General features: G+C 38.8%; 1 protein-coding gene across 1 annotated transcript in view; it reads right to left on the bottom strand.

Moving 5' to 3' along the window:
- Cul3 (cullin 3) overlaps positions 1-21,872 on the bottom strand; it is an 83,721-nt gene extending 61,849 nt beyond the window's left edge. The window contains exon 1 of the mRNA XM_038339166.2: positions 21,718-21,872. Within this exon, the coding sequence (XP_038195094.1) occupies positions 21,718-21,783 (66 nt within the window). The 5' untranslated portion in view covers positions 21,784-21,872. The remainder of the gene's footprint in view (positions 1-21,717) is intronic.
- Between the last annotated feature and the right edge of the window lie 298 nt (positions 21,873-22,170).

Genomic DNA, 22,170 nt, shown 5'->3' with positions numbered 1-22,170 from the left:
TGGGAGCACGGGAACCTTGGGGGAGGTTTGAAGGGGAGAGTGGAGAGGCAGGGAGGGGAGCAGAGAAAAATGTAAAGCTCAGTAAATATCAATAAAAAAATGAAAATAAAAAATTCCAACAGCCAAGCCATTCCTTCACATGAACTCATGTAGTTAAAACCAGTAACGCATTATTTACATATGACCTGTTTAAATTCTTATCAACTAACTCGAAGTGTCATTTTCCTGCAACCCTATAAATCCAATTTTCTAGTCTACTGATTATACTTTTCTCGATAATTTTTCCGCCATATCCTCACTCAAATGCTTCCTGTTACACTGAAAACAGAAACAACTGGGAGGCATTATACAAACTGACCATACCCAATAACATTTTTGGTTCTATACCAATATAATCCATTAATTCTTAAAAGTACAGGCAGAAATCAGAAGTAAACACCACAAATGCAGAATATCAGACCCCAATCCAGGTCTATTGAAGCAACCTACATTTTAACAGGAAGTCTAAGCAAAATGTATCCAGAATGACGTTTTTTATGCCAGTCACATCCTAAACTATCTCTTTTTTGATAAACACCTTTCTCACCATCATTGATTTTTTCCCTCTCTACTAAATCATTCCTGTTTACATCCAAAATTATCAGTTTTCTACCTTAAAAACAAAACCTTGTAACCCTTTCTTAACTTCTTTCCATTTTTAATAAAATAAATACAGTGGTCCTTTACATTCAGTATCTCCAAGTACCATTTACCCATTATTTAATTTACAACAATTTAACTTTCAGCCCTACCATTTCACTAAAACTGTCAAAGTCACCAGTGACTTCTACATTCATAAATCTAAAGATCAAAGTTCAGATCTCATTTTACTAGACTTATCCAGCAGTATTTTGAAAGAGCTCACCAATTCTACTATTTAAAACAAAATTTCACTTACCTTCCAAGCACTACAGCTACTTACTTTTCTTCCCATTTCACCAGTTTCTACTTGTTTACTTCTGGTTCTTACCACCATCTCCAATCCAAGACTCATGTTCTAGAGATCTCACCTATTTCTAGGTCACTCTCAAATTTCCTATATCCTATCTGGCCCTGTCTCTCTTGCATATTAATGGTTTCCGCTGCCCACTCAATGTTCCTACTGAGCATCTGAACTCCTCAAGATTCAAAGACAAGTCCTAATCTTTTCCCCCACATTCCACTTGCCCTGCAGTCTTTTCCAACTGAACAAATGTCTACTTCTTTCTTCCTGGTGCTAAGGGCAAAATCATCATCTTTAGCTATTCCCTCACTTCAATTCCAAACTAAAATACAAATCTTGTTTATCTTCAAAACACACAACCCCTTCATAATATTTCCATTAATATAATCATAGTCGTATAGTTCTAACAGCTTCTTCATAATTCTTGGCCTGCCTCCAGAAAGTAATCTCCTGAAAACAGAAATCAAATCATGTCACTTATCTGTTTACAACCCTCAAATGACTTTTCATTTCCCCTGGAGTTAAAGTCAAAAGCTTGTAAGGTTCTCCCACAAAGCCTCATTTGATCTCATTCATCTCTCAACTTCATCTTTTCTCCCTTGTTCACTCTGCTCTGTGCACACCTACTTCCCAACTGTTCTTTAGAATTCATAAAATTTGTTTTAGCTTTTGTGTTTCTTACCCTCTCTGTCTGGAATGTTTTTCCCTCAGACATATCTGAATGTCTCAAACCTGCTAGCTACCAATGAACAGTTAAGTGCCCATCCTATTTACAATAGCAGCCTCCATTCATTACTGACCCCCTCCCATCTACTCCTATTATTTTTATTTTTCATGTTAGCTTCATGAAGGCAGAAAAATTTTAATAGCCCCTAAATAAACTTGGTACATAACAGGTATTTGTAGTTGCTGACTAAGTGATCCTTCTGCTAACCCCTGACCAAGGAACCTCTTTTGTATTACTTTGTATTACTTAGGTCTACTCAGCTCAGTATTTACCATCTGGAAAACACTAGTCAGTCAACTACCCTAACTGGTTTAGAATTACTGAGTTAGTAGAATTTTTTCCAATCCATTATTTATATATAAAAGTGTGAAGAAAAAGGAGCCTAGAAACTAATTATTTCACTTAACCTAACTGTAAAATGATGGTTCAACCGAATCAAAAGGATCCTTAAACGATGACTCAAGCTCAGTCTAACAATTTGGGATAAGCTTCAAAATGTAAAATGCTAATATAATACTTCCATCCATCCACCAAATCCTCCTCACATCTGAGGTCTACTAGTGACTTTAAGAGAATCTACTTCTATGCCTAAACTGCTAATTTTTATCAGACATCCTGACAGTCAAAATGGCATGTCTGGAAAATGTAAAGGTGTGGTTATATGTAACTTTTCACATCCAAAATAATAATAATAATAATAATAATAATAATAATAATAATGGTACATACAAATCAACACAGAAAATAACAGCCTCAAATATTTCACTCACTTGCAATTAGGTTTTAGTCTATTAATACCTATCAATACTGTAGTAAACCAAAAGCATCTCACAGCATTAAAAAACAAATATACAAAGCAGAATATAAAGAAAAATTTCAGTGAAAGGGAAAAATGAACTTATTAACTCTAGAAATACTTCTATCACAAAATATTTGTAAAGGATCTCCTCAGGCTCCTTATTATCTAATATAAGCTAGAGAAAGCACAAGGACAGATCTACACAGCACAACTTACTAAAGAAGCTTCTAAGATTACCTAAACACTCACATGCTATTATAATAAACTACTTTTAAAATTTATGTATTTGGCTAGGCGGTAGTGGTGCATGCCTTGAATCCCAGCACTCAGAAGCCAGAGGCAGGAAGATCTCTGTGAGCTCAAGGCCAGCCTTGCCTACAGAACAAGTTTCAGGACAGGCTTCAAAGCTACAACAGAGAAATCTTGTCTCGAAACACAACCCCAAAGTTAAATATATATGTATATTTTATAATACAATAAGTATATATTTATTATATTTTAAATAATAAATATTATATTTATAATTAATTTATATATTCTAATATTTATGTTATTTATAGTTTATATTTACGGTTAAAATAATAAATTATATATATGGTGTTTCTCAATATTCTAAGTAGAATTTTGTCATGCCTTGTAAGTAGAGCAATGGTTAGGTTCAGAGGACAAACATGTTACTTCTGGTAAGCAATACTAAGCACAAAGAAATTACATAGTGTACCACAAAGCACCAAATACTACAATATTCAAACCACTGGACTCACTTCACATTTCACATGTAGAGTGTATCAGACTGATTATCTTGAGAAACACAATATGCTACACTAGTAAAGAACATACGTTTTGATGGGAAGGGCTTGATTTCTACCACGGCTTTCTCACTGTCAAACCACAGGACATTAAACAAATCATTTAACTCTTGATTTTCTCATTTCAAAAACAGGTCTAATAACATGACTTATCTCAAAGACTGTCACAAAGAGTAAATGAGAATGTCAGTAAATTTAGCATGATTCATCCTTGGGCACAGTATAAGCCCACAGTATATAAGTATAAACACAGAAGAGTGTTTGCAGATAGAATCTCTTCAAAGTCTCATGTGTTCTGCAAACAAAATTCAGAAAGTTTTCAAACTGCATATAAACAGGTAAGAGCTAAGACTTAGGGGCATAACTATGAAAAATAGCTATCACTGTTAAGCAAATTTACTTCAAAGCATTATTTCTCTGTATGTTTGTCTCTCAATAATATCAGCCATGTAAATAATTTCCATCCCCATCACTCTCTTTGGCTCTCATCACTCTCCATCATGGGTCCCTTATGCATCTTTACTCATTATTAAGGTTACAATTACTATCCACTGTTTGCAAGAAGTCCAAAGTTTCCCAAACTGTATAGAGTATTTTGCAAATATAGCTTGTATGTACTTCTTTTCTAAAGGGCAAGTACCTAGTTTTTAATCAGAATTCTCAACCTGGGCTTATTTTTGTCTCACATGATTGTTAATATTTTTAACTTAATAAAATCACAAGAAGGATACATGATAGGCTTTTGTGGCTCCCTAGCCCATATTGCTAGCTCAAATTTTACCCAAAAGCCTAAAGCTCCTATACTCATATTCCCAACCAATTCCAGAAACAGATCTAACCATGTGTACATTCCAAGTAAATTCACCACTACACACATGCCCAAATCTTCTCTGTATTCTTCTTTTGTTTAGTCATAGCATTGTAAGTCACTTAATTTTACAAACCAGAAGCATAATCTTACAATCCTTCCTATCAAAACCCTTCTCTGGGGTAAGATGGAGAAGGAATGAATACCTTTTCAAGGGAAAAACACATCCTTCAAGGTGCAGTTAAGGGTTCTTAAGTGTGTTTCTAGTTACAGAACCCCACTCCGTCCACCTTTTAGCCAGTGGTTTTGGTTTGTTTATATTTTGCTTATTTTGTTTATGTGTGCATGTCTGGAGAGTAGGGATGAACGTATGTGTAATCAGTGGAGAACTTGCAGGAATCAGTATCTCCTACCATGTGGGTCCTAGGGACTGAACTCGGGTCATGATGGTTGGTAGCAGGAGCCTTTTAACCACTGAGCCATCTCACCAGCCCTACTCCCCCTTTCTTAATCTGATTCTTACATGATTCTGAACCCAGTTCAGGTACCATATTCTCCTGGATTTTTTTCCCTGGCCACACCAAAGTCAACATTCTTCTTCAGATCTTCCCATTCAGGAGTCTTTTGCAACCAGGGCTTTAGGGTGACAATGTATAGGTTTACACACACACACACACACACACACACACACACACACACACACACAGAGAGAGAGAGCAAAATTTCACTTAATGTCTGCTATGTAATTATAAATATATCATGTCCTTCCCCAAGAAGTTCAAGCTACAAAAAATAAATTCCTTCAACAAGAAAAGCTTCTTTTTAAAGGAAAAATATTAATTATTCTTAAATACTTTGTAAATCCCTCATTAGGCAATAGCAATAAAAATTTCTGTTTTTAAAAAACTATAATGCTCATCTATACTATTTTAAATGGCATATCTCCCAAAAACCTGAATTTGAAAAGATGTCTATTACATATTTATACAACTTGAAGGTGCTGTAATTATTAAAACCTTGGGTAGAATACACCATATTTTTGCATCCACTATGTATAAAGTACAAGAAGTTTTCAGTCTCTTGCGAATACCAGAAGTATGCAACAGGGCAGAGGGTTGTGTGTGTGTGTGTGCGCGCGCGCGCGCTAATGTATATATAAATAAACAAGGAAAATTGTTTAAGCTTAGTTGAAGCTTCAGCCTCAACAAAGTTTCCTTGGTATACTTTTCTGAGGAGAAATCACAGTATTCTTAACATTTACGACAGAAGCACTAATTACTAAGAAATCTCCCACTTAGACTACACTTCTGCCCAGTAGTCTCTCCTTTGTTAATGCATGCCCCATTATTTATAAATGTGTTATGCATATATACATTCATACACACACACACACACACACACACACACACATATATACATGGCATGATGACTAGTGACATTAGCTAATGATGATAAAGGATCTTATTTGATGACAGGGTTCAATGGCATACAATATCATCAATAACCTCATTTTTCTAGCACTAATCTCTTAAATAATGTCAACCATCAGAAACAAAGTCAAAGATCCAAGCTTTGAGGCAGAGCATAGGGTAAAGACATTGAGTAAACAAGTTATTAAAATTTCCAAACTTGGCTTTCCTCATCTGTTTGTGGTGAAGAAAAGAGAGATGGTATACTGAATGGCAATTAAGAACATTTATGAAAGCACATAGAATATAGCATTTGCTTAATAAACACAAATTTGCTTCTTCCTTTACTGAACAAGAAAGCATTGCCTAGTGACTTTGAGTATAAAATCATTTATGCTTGCTTAAATGCTTTCTTTTTAAAATAGGGACCATTTGGGAATAAAAGTCTGCCAAGTCAAAAATAACAAAACAACAAAGGAAAATCACCTCAATAATTTATGTCATGAGGGGGAAAAGCTATCAATTAGAGCACAGCAGCCTGGGACAATTTCACAAAAGCACTAAATAAGAGTATCTACACCAAATTGGCCTCACTTATAAGACAGCTACTTTTAGGAGGTTCAATTATGCTCAGATTTCAATCTTCAACACATGAATAGGATGCTCAGGTATCATGCCAAACATCTGGAAAATTTGGAACTTACTTTTCAAAAACAAGATTAAGTTTCTAGATTGGTCTATCAAAGCCCATTTGTTTATAGATCTTACTAGTATTAACAATTCTACTTCAATTATTTTTGAATGATTTTTATAGATGAGAAACATTTCATAATCCAACATGCAATCATTTAAGTACATCTGTCCCTAGCATCTGTGGAAAGCTGATTCAGGAAACCTTAGATATACCAAATTTTGAGAATGTTCAAGCCTCTTATCTAAAATTGGGTACATAAATCCTCCCAGTACTGTTAAGTCACTTCTAGACTACTTGTAATACTAATGCAATATAAATGGTAGGTGAATAGACTGCCTCCCACTGAAGCACAAAGCTGGACAGTATCTCACCAACAGTCTTGTTTTCATAGTTTCAGAAAAGACAGAATCTTAAAGTAGTTGTTTGAAAAGAAAATACATGAATGCATGACTTAAATTTATACTTCTATAATCTAAAGTTAGTTGTTTTAATAACTATAACATTATCATTTTCCCCTTTAGCTGAAATCACTAGCTTTTTAAATAATTAAGAGTTTTTCCTAAATAAAACTTCTACCAAACGTAAGACAACACCGAATAGTAGCTACACTGGAGAATCAATTACATGTAAGCAAAGGGAGAAACAAATGAAAGTGTAATTTGCCACTACTATTAACTGGGTTTTTGAATGGACCTAATTGTAATCAGTTATGACAGAAGACCCACCACATACATACATTTCTTACAAAGATATGCTGTGGAATCCGCTTAACCTTACTAAAACGGTCAGGTCACAAAAGGACACATGCAGGAAATTAGCTAATTTCTCACTGCTTCATATGAGAACTTAACCACCACCAGTGGAATACAGCATTCCCACTTGAGAAAAATCCTCTGAAAGGCTAAATAATACCTGTCACATGAGACAAAATGTTTTACACAAATTCCAAGATTAGACAAGCATTATTTTCTAGATTTACATAGAAAAAGAAGTAGAATGTGCCTAAGGTTAACCCCAAATTAAAACCTCTGCATTTTATAAAATACAAAACAGAATATGTGGCATATCAAAGACCACAAAACTACTAAGAGCAATGAAGGTGCCCAAGGGTCCCTCTATTGTATCACGTCAACTCAAATGATTAAGCCTCTCCATACTGAGAAATTCAAAATGAAGGCCTGTATTAACAACAAATCATTATGGCTACATACTTACTTCAGTCTGGTCCACAGAAACAAGTGTTTAATTTAAAAAAAAAAATCAGGTGTTAGTAGTTCTTCCACAAATCAAGGTGCAAATTCCTACGTGAAATCTCCTTGTCTGGTCTCCAAATTCCCCATCTGTTAAATTAATAACCAATTTTCTCTAAAGTCCCTGTTATGGTTTGAGTATTTGTGTCTGCTCCAAAGCTCTTAAGTCGATGAATAAACCAATACTAAGAACTGAGTCCTACATGATAAAGATTATAGGGGTGGATCCTTCATGGGTAAAATTGGGTAACCTTATAAAAGTGCTTGATGGAGGGAGTTAACCCATCTTGGCCCTTTGCTTTTGGTCAAAAGAGGAAATAGCATTCCTTTCCTCTGGAGTATGTGGCATCCAAGTGTCATCTTGGGAAAAATGAACAGCCTGTCAGAAAACTCAATTTGGGAATATCATGATCACGGACTTTCCAGCCTCTAGAAATATGAGAAAATAAGTATTTGTTCTTTTTAAAGTTGTTCATGTATGGACTGCTGTTACAGTTACTAAGACAGTCCTCCCAAGCTTTTTAAAATCAGGAGCTAAGGAGATGGCGCAGACCACAAAATGCATGAGGACCAAGTCTGGATTCCCACCACCCATGTAAAAGGCTGGGTGTGGTGATGCATACCTGTAACCCCCAGTGCTAAGAAGGTAGAGACAAAAGTATCTCTGGAGCTCTCTAGCCAGTCAACACAGCTTTATCGGTGAGCTCCAGGTTCAGTGAGAGTGCCTGTATATTGGCTATTTTTTTAAAGTCAATTTGACATAAGCTAGAGTCAGAGAGGAGGGAGCCTCAGTTGAGAAAATGCCTCCATAAAGTTGGGCTGTATGTAGGTGGGTCTGTAGAGGATTTCATTAATTAGTGATTAATAATTGTTGGGGGAGCGCCCAGCCCACTATGGGTGCCATCCCTAGGCTGGTGGTTCTGGGTTCTGTAAGAAACAGGCTGAGCAAATCATGATGAGCAAAACCTCTGGCTTCCAAGCTCAAGCTCTGCCCTGTTTGAGTTCCTACCCTGACTTCTTCTGATGATGAAAAGTGATAAGAAAGTGTAGGTAAATAAACTCTTTCCTCCCCCAATTGCTAGGGCTATGCTGTCTCATCACAGCAATAGCAACCCTAACTAAAACAACCTATCTCAAAAAATAAAGTAGAAGCCAGGCGGCAGTGGGAGATGCCTTTAATCAGGAGGATCTCTGTGAGTTCCAGGACAGCCAGAGCTGTAACATAGAGAAACCTTGTCTTGAAAAACCAAAAATAAATAAATAAACAAATAAACAAACAAATAAATAAATAAAGTGGAAAAGAGACTAAAGGCACCAAACTTGTATCTTGGCATTACACAAGAATGCACACACACATGCACATGTTCATAACAAACACCACAAAATACTTTAGGAGAAAATAGTTAAATCTGGCCAATTTAATTCATTTAAAAACTATACTTCGTGTCTAGGCTGAGCAAGGTATCTCTCCATAGAGAGTGGGCTCCATAAAGTAAGTTCATGCATTAGGGTCAGATCACAGTCCGGCTGCCAGTGGCTCCGCATACTTCCCAAGTCACATCACTGTCACAAGTATTCAGAGGGCCTATGCCTAGGAAGGGCAGGGAGCGGGGTTGGTCTTGCCTCAATGAGGTGAGATGATGGGACAGACTTAGTTGACTTCCCAGGAGAGGTCTTACCCTCTCTGAGGAGCAGATGGGGGGTGGGCTGGAGGAAGGTGGGGGTAATGGGAGGAGAGGTGGTAGTAGGAACTGGGATTAGTATGGTAAAAAAACAATCATCTGAGAAGATGTAACTTCTCAGCCATGCTGCAGGGAAAAAAAAAAAACAAAACAACAAAAAACTATACTTCACGTTTCATTCACAAATACTAAGAGAAGTACTAACTGAATTCTCTAATCCTTGTGCTTTAAACTCATTTCACTGTTTACTACTTATACTCTAAATTTTTTCAAAGTATTTTATCAATGCAAGTAATAGTATTTCTAAGTACACACTTAAGATAAACTGCACTGTGCTGTATACACTGGATAAGCCCCAGGACTCCTAGACATGTCACCAGTCAATATTTTTTTTCAAGATAGGGTTTCTCTGTGTACCCCTTGCTGTCCTGGAACTTGTTTTGTAGATTAGGCTAGACTGGAATTTACAGAGATCCACATGCCTTTGCCTCCCGGGTGCTGGGATTAAAGGCATGCACCACCACCACCACCCAGCTATCAGTCAATAATTTAAACCAACTTGGAATTATTTTTCCAGTATATTTCTTTTGAGAAAGCATATTATTCCAGAATCTAGAAAACACTTAACATAAATATGTAGTAAAGAATGAAAAAATCAACCCGTGTCCCATGGGCTGCATGCATGCATGCTACGACAGCTATGAATATGACCCAATACTTCTACAGATGAGAATGTCATGTAGTGATGTCCAAAGGTTGGACAGCCCTGGTAGTCTAAAGGAAAACGACATTCTTTTTGAGTCAGACACTTGGATATGAATTCTGCCTCTATCCTTTCTGCGTATATATAATATTACATACGTTTGTGGTTCTCTCAGAATTCCCAACTGGATTTAAAACAAGAGGAAAAATGTCAACTAAAGCTTGTCTTTAGGATTTGAGATCAGCCAAAAATAATTAAAACAAAATCCAGAATCAAGTAGGTGTTCAACACTTAGCAGTTTACTAATCGTATGAAATGACTTCTCTCTGTTGGAGATGGAGAGTACCTGGACATAAAGAGGAAAACAATGTTCATTACTTGGAGAGGATATATCAATAGAGCTACTTTAGAGAATAAACTGCAAGCAGTGTATTAAGGATCCCTCTTAGTGTGCTGCCTTGCTGTTTTAGAGTATCTCCAAGAAGTCTTATATTTTCCAAAGAAGGCAGACTCTCCTTTGACGATTTTGTTCTCTTGCTCAGCACTTCTCACTTAAAAAAAAAAAAAAAATTCTTTTTTCCTCTAGACTCTCTTAAATATATAAAAGTTAAATCAACAAATTTTACTTAATCACTTCAGAATTTCAGTTGGCATTAAAACATTAAAAGGAATGCTTTCCAATAGCAAAAGCTTTGGGCTAGTCAGACAAGTAGAAGACTAGTTATCCATTTCCTATCACTACCTAGCTGGGCAAGCAGGGATCAGTTAGGCAGGCTGGTGATTAGTGATGTTAAGGCAATGACTAAGCTTTTTTAGTGCACTCTTTTACAGAATCCACTACTAATGACAATAAGAAGCAGCTCTAAATGACCATGAAGGACAACTCTGAGGATACCTTCTACTATAAACCCTCTGCAATCTGTGTCCGACTGTGACAACCCTATAGGAAAGACTAGACATATTAAAATGGAAATTCTGACTTTAAAATTAGCAACTCTTTCTTTAAAATCTCCCAGTTACACTGTTATTAGAAAGTAATTTTTATACTATCTCATTTACTCCTCATAATTAGAATCTGTGAAAAGCTGTCCTGTGGTGTGCCATTTTATGTTAAGAAATGAGTGCATTATTTCATTTACTGAATACTATCTACTCTATGTTGTGTATTATTATAACTAGACTGAGGAAAATCAATACAAAAAGACTTGATACTTCCTCTAAACGAAAATCATACTGCTAAATATACAGACCATTCTATCAGGACTTTGGCTATAAAAACAAATGAAATTGGTAATGAGGACAAGAAAAAGCGTTTCTTTCTACTCAGACAAAAGGGAAATAGTTGAGTAATGATACATGTTCAAAAATATTAAATATAAAGATTGCTGAAGAACTTTCATCTCCTGACACAGGTTTTCCTAGTGTGTGTGTGGGGAGGGGGGGGATAGTTGTTAGATTTTTTTTGAAGCGGGGTAAGAGAATTCTGTGGGGAGGGGGGTTCGGGACAGGGTTTCGCTGAGTATTTTTTCCTTGGGTTTTTGAGAGAGAGGATTTCTTTATATAACAGCCCTGGCTGTTCTGGAACTCATTCTGTACACCAGGCCTGCCTCTCTCCTAAGTGTTGGGACTAAAGGCATGTGCCACCATCGCCTGGCAGAATTCTTAATAAGCAGTTTTAAGTACAGTGATTAAAATTTTGAAGCTGTAGAGATGGCTCAGTGTAGGTGATATTTGCATTTTAATAAATAAAGCTTGCCTGAAGTTCAGAGAGTAAAAGCAGCTGCAGTGATCAGTCTTACAGACCATGCAGTGCAGTGGTGACACACACCTTTAATCAGTAGCCACACTAGTTTGTCATAGAAATCAGGTGGTAGTGGTATACATCTTTAATCCCAGCAGTAGAGAGGAATATAAGATGGGAGGGCACAGCTCTCAGTCACAGTCTCATTCTGAGATTCCTGGAGGCAGGATCGTCATTTCAGACTGAGACAGAGGTAATAACCAGTAGTTGGCTGTTTTGCTTTTCTGACCTTCAGGCTGAATCCCAATGTCTGTCTCTGGGTTTTTATTAATTGTGCTACAGCTCGGGAGTTAAGAAGACTGGCTGCTCTTTCAGAAAGAGGACCTGGGTTCAATTCCCAGCACCAACATGTCAGCTCACAACTGTCTGTACTCCAGTTCCAGGGGATTCAACACTCTCATATATGCAGGCAAAACACCAATGCATATAACATAAAAAGTAACAGCTGAGCAGGAAAGGTGAAAGAGGACGTACTAGCTAGGTACACACACAAAATGCTTCAAGTCACTGAGCGCCTGTCTACATTAGTGACTACTGTCTTTCAATTTTCTTCTGTTCATCACAGCCTAGAAAACATGAGCAATGAAGGCAAATAGGTGGTATCATCCAAGATGGGTTTTGCTAATCCTTTTGTCTTTGTTCTGCAGAAGAAGGGAATAATGGGACAACTGGTAGCAGAGGAGATAATGACAATGCCATAGTTTGGTCTCCTTGAGGTCATGAATACAATGTGAGAAGCAACCAACCAAAAAATAGAACAAAATAATGAAATAGCAACCGCTTATATCTGTTTATAATGTTTATTTATCCTCCAGTACAATTCTAAAAATTCTGTGTATGAACTTGGTATGAAGGATAGAAAAAAGGCCCAACAGTTTATAGTACTTGCTGTTCAACACTCAGGACTGGAATTTGCATCCCAGCACCCATGCCAAGTAGGTCACAAACACCTAAAATTCTAGTTCCAGGGGATCTAACATCCTCTTCTGATCTCCATGGTTTTACACATGTGCACAGAAAATAAAATCTGTATAAAAATATCTTATGATATGTTATTATTTTCTAAAAGTCCTGTATCTAATAAGTGGCAGTCATGACACGTTAGGTGTTTTAAGATTTCTAATAGCCAATATTGCCCAAGAGAGTATGAAGTTTACTGTAATGCACAAGCGGCCAAGATCAGAGTTATTACCGTAGATCCATTATCTGATTCATATCAGTACACATAAGCATTTTAATTTAAACAAATAAACATTCTGACATGTAATGGATAAAATTAAGACTTGAACTAGCTGGGTGGTGGTGGCGCATGTCTTTAAAGTGGTGCCAGCACTTGGGAGGCAGAGGAGTGCAGATCTCTGATGAGTTCGAGGCCAGCCTGGTTTACCAGAGCTAGCTACAAGACAGGCTCCAAACCTTGTCTCAAAAAAAAAAAAAAAAAAAAAAAAAAAAAGAGAGAGAGAGAGAGAGAGAGAGAGAGAGAGAGAGAGAGAGAGAGAGAGAGACTTGAACTAGAAATAATTTATGTCTATGAAGGAGACACTAAGTTACTCAAAGTCTGAGTGAGCATTAATAAAAAGATGGTCAGAAAGGAAAGTAATAGTTCTCAAGAATCTGAGCCTAAAAAGATGATAGCTGTGGCGCAGTAACTGCATTCTGGGCCCAGAACGAGCATAAGTTCAAGGTAAATCTATCCCCTCAGAGCAAAGCTATGCTTCTGCTTCAGACAATAAGAAAACAAGAAAATCCTGAGGAAGTACAGAGGTTAGTTCATCTACTGTCGCTCAGACTGTACAATGAAGTGAGCTGAGATGGAGAGGACATGCAAGCGTGTCCTGACAGAGGTACTCTGGTGTAGTGTGGAGTTCAGCTAGGATATAGGAAATACTGTACCTAGACAGGCGGTGGTGGAGCTCACCTTTAATCCCAAGACTCAGGAGGCAGAGGCAGGCAGATTTCTGTGAGTTCGAGGCCAGCCTGCTCTACAAGAGCTTGTTGCAGGACAGGCTTCAAAGCTACAGAGAAACCCTGTCTCGAAAAACCAACCAACCAACCAACCAAACAAACAAACACCTGTACCAAAGACTAGGACTTCTAGAATCTAAAAACCTTGGTAACCCATCACACCACTTACTTTCAAGTAATTTCTGTTCTAAACACTAAGGAGATTGATTACCCTTCTAAGAAAAATGATACAGGATCATTAATGATCTATGACTTCACTTACACACCCAAACATTTCAAATCACCACTTGTACTAAATTAATCAATAACAATTGTTTGGCTTAAAGAACCAGTTTCTCATTTATCAATCACCCACTACCCATGCACATTTTGTGGTTCAAAAAGCTGTCTAGTATAAGCACTGTGCAAACCCATAATCTAATTAGGGAGCAATACCAAAAAAGGGAGTAGAAAGAAGTAACACTTAAAAAACGGTGGTGTTTTAAACCTGTGGTTCTCAACCTTACTAAGGCTAATTAATACAGCTGCTCATGTTGTGGTGACCCACAACCAGAAAATTATTTTCACTGCTACTTCATAACTGTAATTTTGCTACTGTTATGAATGATAATGTAAATCTGATATGCAGATAGCCTTAGACAAACCCCTGTAAAAGGTTGCTTGACCTTCAAAGGGGTCAAGACCCACAGGTTGAGAACTGCTGGTAATTCTCCAAGAACCAGTAGCATTCTGTGCAGAACCCCAGAGGTACCAACCCTATATCCTTTAGATTGCATTCTTGGGTGGTTTGCAAATTGGTTTTACAGACTTTCAGAAATGCTAAGCTAGAGTTTGTATAAAATACGGAGGGAGGATACATCACTAATTAAGTATGCAGAATTTCAATCTACCTACAAAAACATTATAATTTTAATATTCAGATTATGGCAAAATCATGACTCAATAGTGACATAATTATAGTTAACTGTGCACTAGTTAAATTCTAAGCTTTACTTTATCACACAAGAAGATGGTAAGGCACGTCCTTTCAGTATTCTCATTTTATAGAGAAAACTGAGGCTAATTTAGAAGCCAGCACAACTATAAAGAAGTGGACCTGTTGTTCAAATCACAGCATAACAGAGCCCACATTCGTAACTGTTGTTTTCTCAGCCTCTTTTGAGACAGGGTTTCTCTGTAGCTTTGGAGCCTGTCCTGGTACTAGCTCTTGTAGACCAGGCTAGCCTCAAGCTCACAGAGATCCGCCTGCCTCTGCCTCCTGAGTGCTGGGATTAAAGATATGCGCTACCACCGCCCTGGCAGCCTCTTTACTCTTTAGCCATACAACTAACACATATATCAAATGCTTCAAAACTAAAAGTTCCCCAGGGTTTACCCATAGTTTTCACCCTTACTAATAATAGTGAAAAGCAAGAGACGTACACATACATACAAAAAGGCTCAAGTAGTTTTTTTTAACCTATTAAATAAAAAAGGATGTATCTGGCCAAGATTCAAAGATGTCAAACAATCTTGAAGTGTATGCTTCCTAGTAACATTAAACAGAACCAGTTATAACCTGGTTCTCATATTTACAGACTAACCTCAAGCACACTAAATTCTCAAGCCCTCGCACGTAAAACAGATAAAATTAAGATAGCATAGAACATTGGTTCTCAACCTTCCTAATGCTGTGACTCCTTAAAACAGTTCCTTGTGTTGTGGTGACTCCAATCATAAAATTATTTTCTATACTACTTCCTAACTGTAATTTTGCTACTATTATGAATACTGTTATGAGAACCTTTTTTTGTTTTGCATTGTTTTTTGGTTTGGGTTTTGGTTTTTCAAGACAAGGTTTTGCTGCAGGCTGGCCTCAAACTCAAGAGATCCACCTGCCTCTGCCTCCTAAGTGCTGGGATTAAAGGCGAGCACCACCAACACCCAGCCTGTTATAAATCTTAATGTAAATATCTGATATGCATATGGTCTTAGGCAAACCTCAGTGAAAGGGTTGTTTGATCCCTAAAGAGGTCACAACCACCACAGGTTGAAAACCAATGGTATAGAGCTTCAAGAATCAAGTTTAGACTGCCCAGTACATGGGAAAGCTTTCAACTAAGTTTTAGCATTCTACCTTTCTGGATACTCATTATGTAATATACTTAAACTCTATTCAGCTCAGTAATTCTAGAATCATAAATAGATTATGCAGAGTTCAAGCTGCATTCTGTACAGAGAAAATAGGAACTTCCTAGAGTCAATCAAATACCTTACAGAAGGTGAATGATTAAAATTAAAACCAATGACTAAAAATGTTTCAAAAATATAATCATATGTACTGAAGGATTCATTATTAAAAAAGGAATACAGGGAGTTCAAGACTTAGTGGTTATGAGTACTGGTGAAAGACCTGTGTTCAATTCCCACCTCCTTAGGCACCAAGAACACATGTGGTGCACAGCTGCACATGCAGGCAAAGCACTAATACACACAAAATAAAAAAATAAAAATAATTTTAAAAAAGAAATACACAGAGGGGGATATAAAAGCTCAGTGTTAAGAGCGCTTATTTAGCGTATCTGTGGCCCTGGGTTCAAACTCCACCACACAGAAAGAAACAAAACCACAAAAATGTAATATACAAAATAAAACTGAATTCGACTAAGTAATCACACAGTGGTATGAAGCATTAAAAAGAGAAACATCAAAATGCTAATATTCTTTATTTCCAAGTGGTAGGACCATTGGAACTGTCATATTTTCTATCATTAGCTTCTTATCATTTTCATGATTAGAAAGTCTACTAAATTGTCAACCATAATAACTCTATTAATTACATATATTTTATCTCAATGACTCTTACTATTAATATATTTTACAACAGGCAAACAAGAATTTATTATTTTATTAACATATTTTAAAATAAATTATCCAGTAACATATTAAGTCTATCTACTAAAGACCCTTCTGAGAACCCTGAATGAAAGTTAACAAAAAAATCTATTCTAAGTTCTCCACATTTATAATACGAAGAAAAGTGTAGTATTTCTAGTCATAATTGTGTACTCTTTCTGAACTGGACAAATGTTATTACTAACACCACTAAGTTACATTTAATGAAAGAATGATCTTCAAACAAATGACTATTTTATGTGAATGATTTAACTTCCTAATTAATGTATTATATACACAACAGGTAAATTTTCTCATTTCTAGACTATGCTACTACTGTGCAAATAGGCTTTAAAATTCACGGGTTGGAGAGATAAGATGGCTCAGGGGGCAAGAGTGTTTGCTATGTAAGGATCTGAACTCAGAATCTAGTACCCATGTAAAAAGCTCAGCACAGGATGTATGAGAATCTGTAACCTCAGCTCTATGGAAGGGTGGGGACAGGAGGATCACTGAGACTTACTTGTGGGCTACCAGCCCATCTTGAGGTTCAGCGAGAGAACATATCATAAGGGAGTAAGGTAATATAGACAAGTACATCCAAAGTCCTCTGGCCTCAAACATACCCACAGACACATGTGCCCACACCACAGACACATTACACACACAATAACAGGTACCAATTCTCTCTCTTACACACAAACAAAATTCAGCCTGCACACTGATTTTCCCAACTCTTCTGAATGCCTCAGGAGTTACAGAGTATACATGCTTTTTCAGAAGATCCCAGCTTGGTTCCCAACACCCAAGCCCCTTGGTTCTCAACTTCCCCTAACTCCAATTCCAGGGGTCCAACACCTTCTTTTGCCTCCATGGGAACCTGCACTCATGGGCACAAGTATACACATAATTAAAAACCAAAGTAAGAGGCCCAGAGAGATGACTCAATGGTTAAAAGCACTTGCTACTACTGCAGAGGATGCAAGGTTCAGTTTCCAGAATCCATATGGTGCTCTGCCACCATCTACAACTTCAGTTCCAGAGGATGATGTCTTCTTCTGACCTCTGAGAGCAACAGGCACAAAAGTGGTACAGACATACAAGCACAACAAAAATTAAAACAAAAAGGAAAACATTACGCTTTTTATCTTCTCTTATTTTAAGCAAAGCTGCACTAACTCCAAACTATAAATGTTATACATAAGCTACTAAGTCCGTAAGCATAAATGTAAGCAATACGTTTCCCCATAATTTCAAGGGTCTGGAGAGATGGCTCTGGGGTTAAGAGCACTTACAGGTCTTCCAGAGGAACCGGGTTCAATGGTGACTTAAAACTGTTACCAGTTGTAACTCCAGCTGTAAGGGGACCTGGAACTCTCACACAGACAAAAGTACAGGCAAAAATGCCAATGCACATAAAATAAATATAAGGAAAAATAAAAGAAAAAAAAACACAGAATGAAAACAGTTTACTCCTGGGTTTGTGTTAAGACTGTTATTTAGCTTTCTTACAGATACAGTACAAACAGTTCTAACAAGTACCTCCTCTAGGAAACAAACCTATTGTAAAGTTCAAAGATGTTCTTTAATTCTGACAAATATTACTGTAACTAGAAATAGAAAAAAAAAAAGACATTATCTATCCCCAAGTTCTTATCTTATTTCTCCATGCTCTAACATTTGTCATGAATGATCTTTCTGTCAATCACTTTGTGGACATCATCCGCTGCCCATGCTGCAAAGGTAAAACTCATCTACAATCACAGAACAGATTACATCCAGAGTTGTCCCTGTTATGATTTATGATTATGTTATGATTTCATAAACTATTAACTGAAGTTACTTTCAGGACCCATGGAAGCTTTCTAAACAGACAGGTCACATCACAGGAGTGACTTTCACTGTCTCCTAATCTTCTAAGTGATGCCAAGAATGGTAAATGACAGAGGACAGTATTTTCATTCAAGAATCACACCTCCAATTCCAGCCATGCCTGTTAAAGCCCATGTGAACAAACTTCTGGACCATACAGAGAGGAACAGTTTTTCACAGAAAAGTTACCCCAGGAAGAATATGCAGGAGACAGAACAGGAATGAAAACACATGCTAACAGCAAGGAAAGAATCTCTTCCATAGGAATTACTTGGCCTGAACCCATATGTAATGGCCCTTCTTAATAATAATCAAGTTCTGTAGCCCCAATTGATATTTTGTGTACACTTTTTACAAAATATTATCAACAGGAGCCAGATCAGTGGCTCAGTGGTTCAAAGTGCCCACTGCTCTTTCAGAGGACCAGAACCCAGCACTGGAATAGGTCAGGATGACTCCAAGGTGGTATCTGACTCCTCTGCCTTCTTCAGGAACCTACACTTATATGTACAAACCCATCCCCCACACACACAATTGGTTTTTTTTTTTTAATTACCAACAAAAGATTTAAAATAATCTATATTCTATATAATGAAGAAAGTCTACAAATTAGGTCAACATTTTTTCTGTCAACTGTCAAGAGTTCACAGAAATTTGTAATCTTAAATTTCGTATGTTTAAAGCCGGGCGGTGGTGGCGCATGCCTTTAATCCCAGCACTCGGGAGGCAGAGGCAGGTGGATCTCTGTGAGTTCAAGGCCAGCCTGGTCTACAAGAGCTAGTTTCAGGACAGGCTCCAAAGCCACAGAGAAACCCTGTCTCAAAAAAAAAAAAAAATTTCGTATGTTTACTTATAAATGTAAATGGAGGGGAGCAGAAAAAAATTTAAACTGTGCATTAAGCTGGTGTGGTGTAACTTTCACTATGCTGAATAATGTGAAGGCAAATTTAAAATACACACTAAAAATACTAGCATACCTGTCTGATCTGGTAAAATTGTATCTGAAGTCCTCTCATGTATATACGAACTATTTCATAAAGTAACTGACCACTACTGCACAGTGAAAACCAATCAAATCCAAACTTACTCATTCCTTTTATACATCAATTTTTTTTTGGAAAAAAAAAAAAAACCAACCAACTTGAAATGAGCAACTGAAACTTTTTAACCTACAGTCTGCCCTAAGTTATAGCTAACATATATCTCCACATGGTGTTAACATACACCAGTGGTAGGAATATACACATATACATAAGCATAAATGGTATTTATTTACGTATGTATGAAATACTATTTACAACTTCTGACTAGCAGTTCATGTGGGCTGTTGTTATACACAAGAGCACTAATCTCTATGAAAGGAACTCTGACAGTCTAAGGACTCGATTCCCAGAAGTCAATGAAATATCACTGGACCATTATCTGTCCCCAACAACAGCCGATTATTTTCAATGGGAACTACCTGTGACTGTTATTTGCTTATTAACTAGGAAAAAAAACCAAACCAAAATAAAAATCTCAGTTCCAGTACTATGTATTATCACACACTATTACCTTCAGCTAATGGAATAAAATTCTCTCCTGCTTTTACTCCCTAACACTAGCTCCAGAAAACAAAGATCTTTGCCTTTCCACATCTACTGATGAATTCTCAAGCCCTACTGACAAACAGTGCCTGCATAGCACTCAGCATATCTCTGACCAATGAAGGAATGGGAGAGGAAAACAGGTTCCAGCAGGGAAATAGAGAGGTCAGAGAGGTGCGAACACTGATAAAGATAGAACTGGTTATTCTGAAAAATATTAACTTGTCAGATAAAAGCCTCAACATTTTACTAAACAACAAAGCCTTCAAAACCGAACAGCACCAAGAGCAAACATTTCCTAGAAAACCCGTGTCACTGTTGATTTAAAAAAAAACAAAACAAAAACCTAAAAAAGAAGCAGGGGGAAGGGAGATAAAAAAGATTTGACAGTCACTTGGATGGTTGATTCAGTAAGAAAACTATTATTACTCAAATTCATAAACCCGGTTCACAGCCCAACTACAAAGGAAAACACACTAGTGAACTTTTTATTAGTGCTGTGGTCCCAGTATTTCTCACTTTCTGGTGTAATCTTTTATTTAAAAAAAGTCATTCATAATCCAATTATTATGAAGATAATTCATTCTCCTGATTGTACCCTCCCTGTTCACAAAGACCCCATTTATTTACAGAAATTCTACGCACTGACAATGCGTTCCTTGCAAATTCGCAATTCTGGATCAGATATGTACTTTTCTTTTTGATATTAAGAATTCAGAGGCCCTAAAGTTCTCCAGGACATACTTACTCAACTCGGACAACACTGTCATCTTTCCCTTCCTCACTGCAAAGGGTACTTCAAGAAAAGCCTGCTTAAAAAATGATGACAAAGTCCCCCTTCCCTCCCACAGGACAGAATGCTATGACCCTTAGGAAAGAAAAGCACATACAACTTCCCTTGGTTTTACTTTAAAAAATCTGCTCGCCTGCCGGTGTGTCTACTTGACTTTTACCTGTTACTGTGGCGACATGAGCAAGTACGTCCAGTTTCCCTGTTACAACAGGACGTTTTAATTGCCTGCCACAGGCTGTCTGATCAAGGCATGGCATCCAAAGTTACACTCCATCTACTAAACACCGCAAGCCTATGACTCAACGTAACGCCAAGAGAAAAAAAGTTTCTGAGAAAACGTCTGCTGTCGCTAAGATCCTACAAGGTAAAACAAGCCTGCGTGGCGACTGTTGAGGACTTCCTTGGCTAAGACATGGAAAACCAAGAGCCCAGTTCGTTCCGTGCCTCCCCTCCCAGAAGCGGAGGGAGGATACTGAACAGGAGTGGGTGAAGTGCTCAGGAGGTTTTGCAGAACCAGAGATGCTCTATATAAACACTACTATGCTCGGTGCTGGTGGTGGCATTTGTCACCGAGCGGGGCAGGCGGATAGCGAGACGGCTCCCGACTGAGGAAGAGGCAGAGGCGGACAATCTCCCCTCACCACCGTCCAAGTCAAGCCGGGTCCTTCGGGAAACCACAAGCCAAAAGTTACACACACGCCCCACGCGAGAGCGGCGGGGGCAACGCGCGTCCCTTCTGGGCCGCGGCACCGAGACAGAGGCCGTCGCGAAGGAGGCCCCGGGGCGGCCCGGGAGGCGAGCGCGCCGGCCCGCGCCGCCCCGTTGCCGGGAAGGCTCGCGCCCCGCCACCGGCGGCCGTGGGGGAGGGGAGGCGGGCTGCGGCCTGTTGGCGGAGTTCAGCCCCGGCCTCGCGTGCGGCTCCCGGCCGCGGCTCCGGGTCCCGGGCGCCGAGGACCGACTCACCGGAAAGGCCCGGATCCGCATCTTGGTGTCCTTCCGGCTGCCCGTGCCTTTGCTCAGATTCGACATGGTGCTCGGCCCCTCCCCGGTGGCGGCGGCGGCGGCGGCTGCTGCGGCTCGCACTCCGAGGCGCCGGTGTCACATTGAAGGCGGGGAGGGCGGCCGCGGGGCTCGGCGGGGGGCGGCGGCGCGGCCCCCGGGCTGGGCTGGGCGGCGGGCCGGCCCCTGGGCGGCCGCGGCAGCGGGGGCGGCGGCTCGGGCTCGGGCGGCTCGGGCTCGGGCTGCGTTGGCGCAGCGGCTCCGCGGGCTTCCCCTCGCGCCGGGCTCGGCTGCCTTTATCGCGCTTCTCCGCGATGGCGGCGGCGGCGGCGACGGACAAACATCTCACTGCGCAGGCCGAACGTCCTCCTCCTCCTTCTCCTCCTCCGCCTCAGCGAGACGAGATCCGGCCCAGAG

Source organism: Arvicola amphibius, chromosome 8, assembly GCF_903992535.2.
Source record: "Arvicola amphibius chromosome 8, mArvAmp1.2, whole genome shotgun sequence".
NCBI classification, from domain to species: Eukaryota; Metazoa; Chordata; class Mammalia; order Rodentia; family Cricetidae; genus Arvicola; species Arvicola amphibius.
Note: the sequence above shows the minus strand (reverse complement) of the source record. Positions and strands in the feature narration are given on the sequence as shown.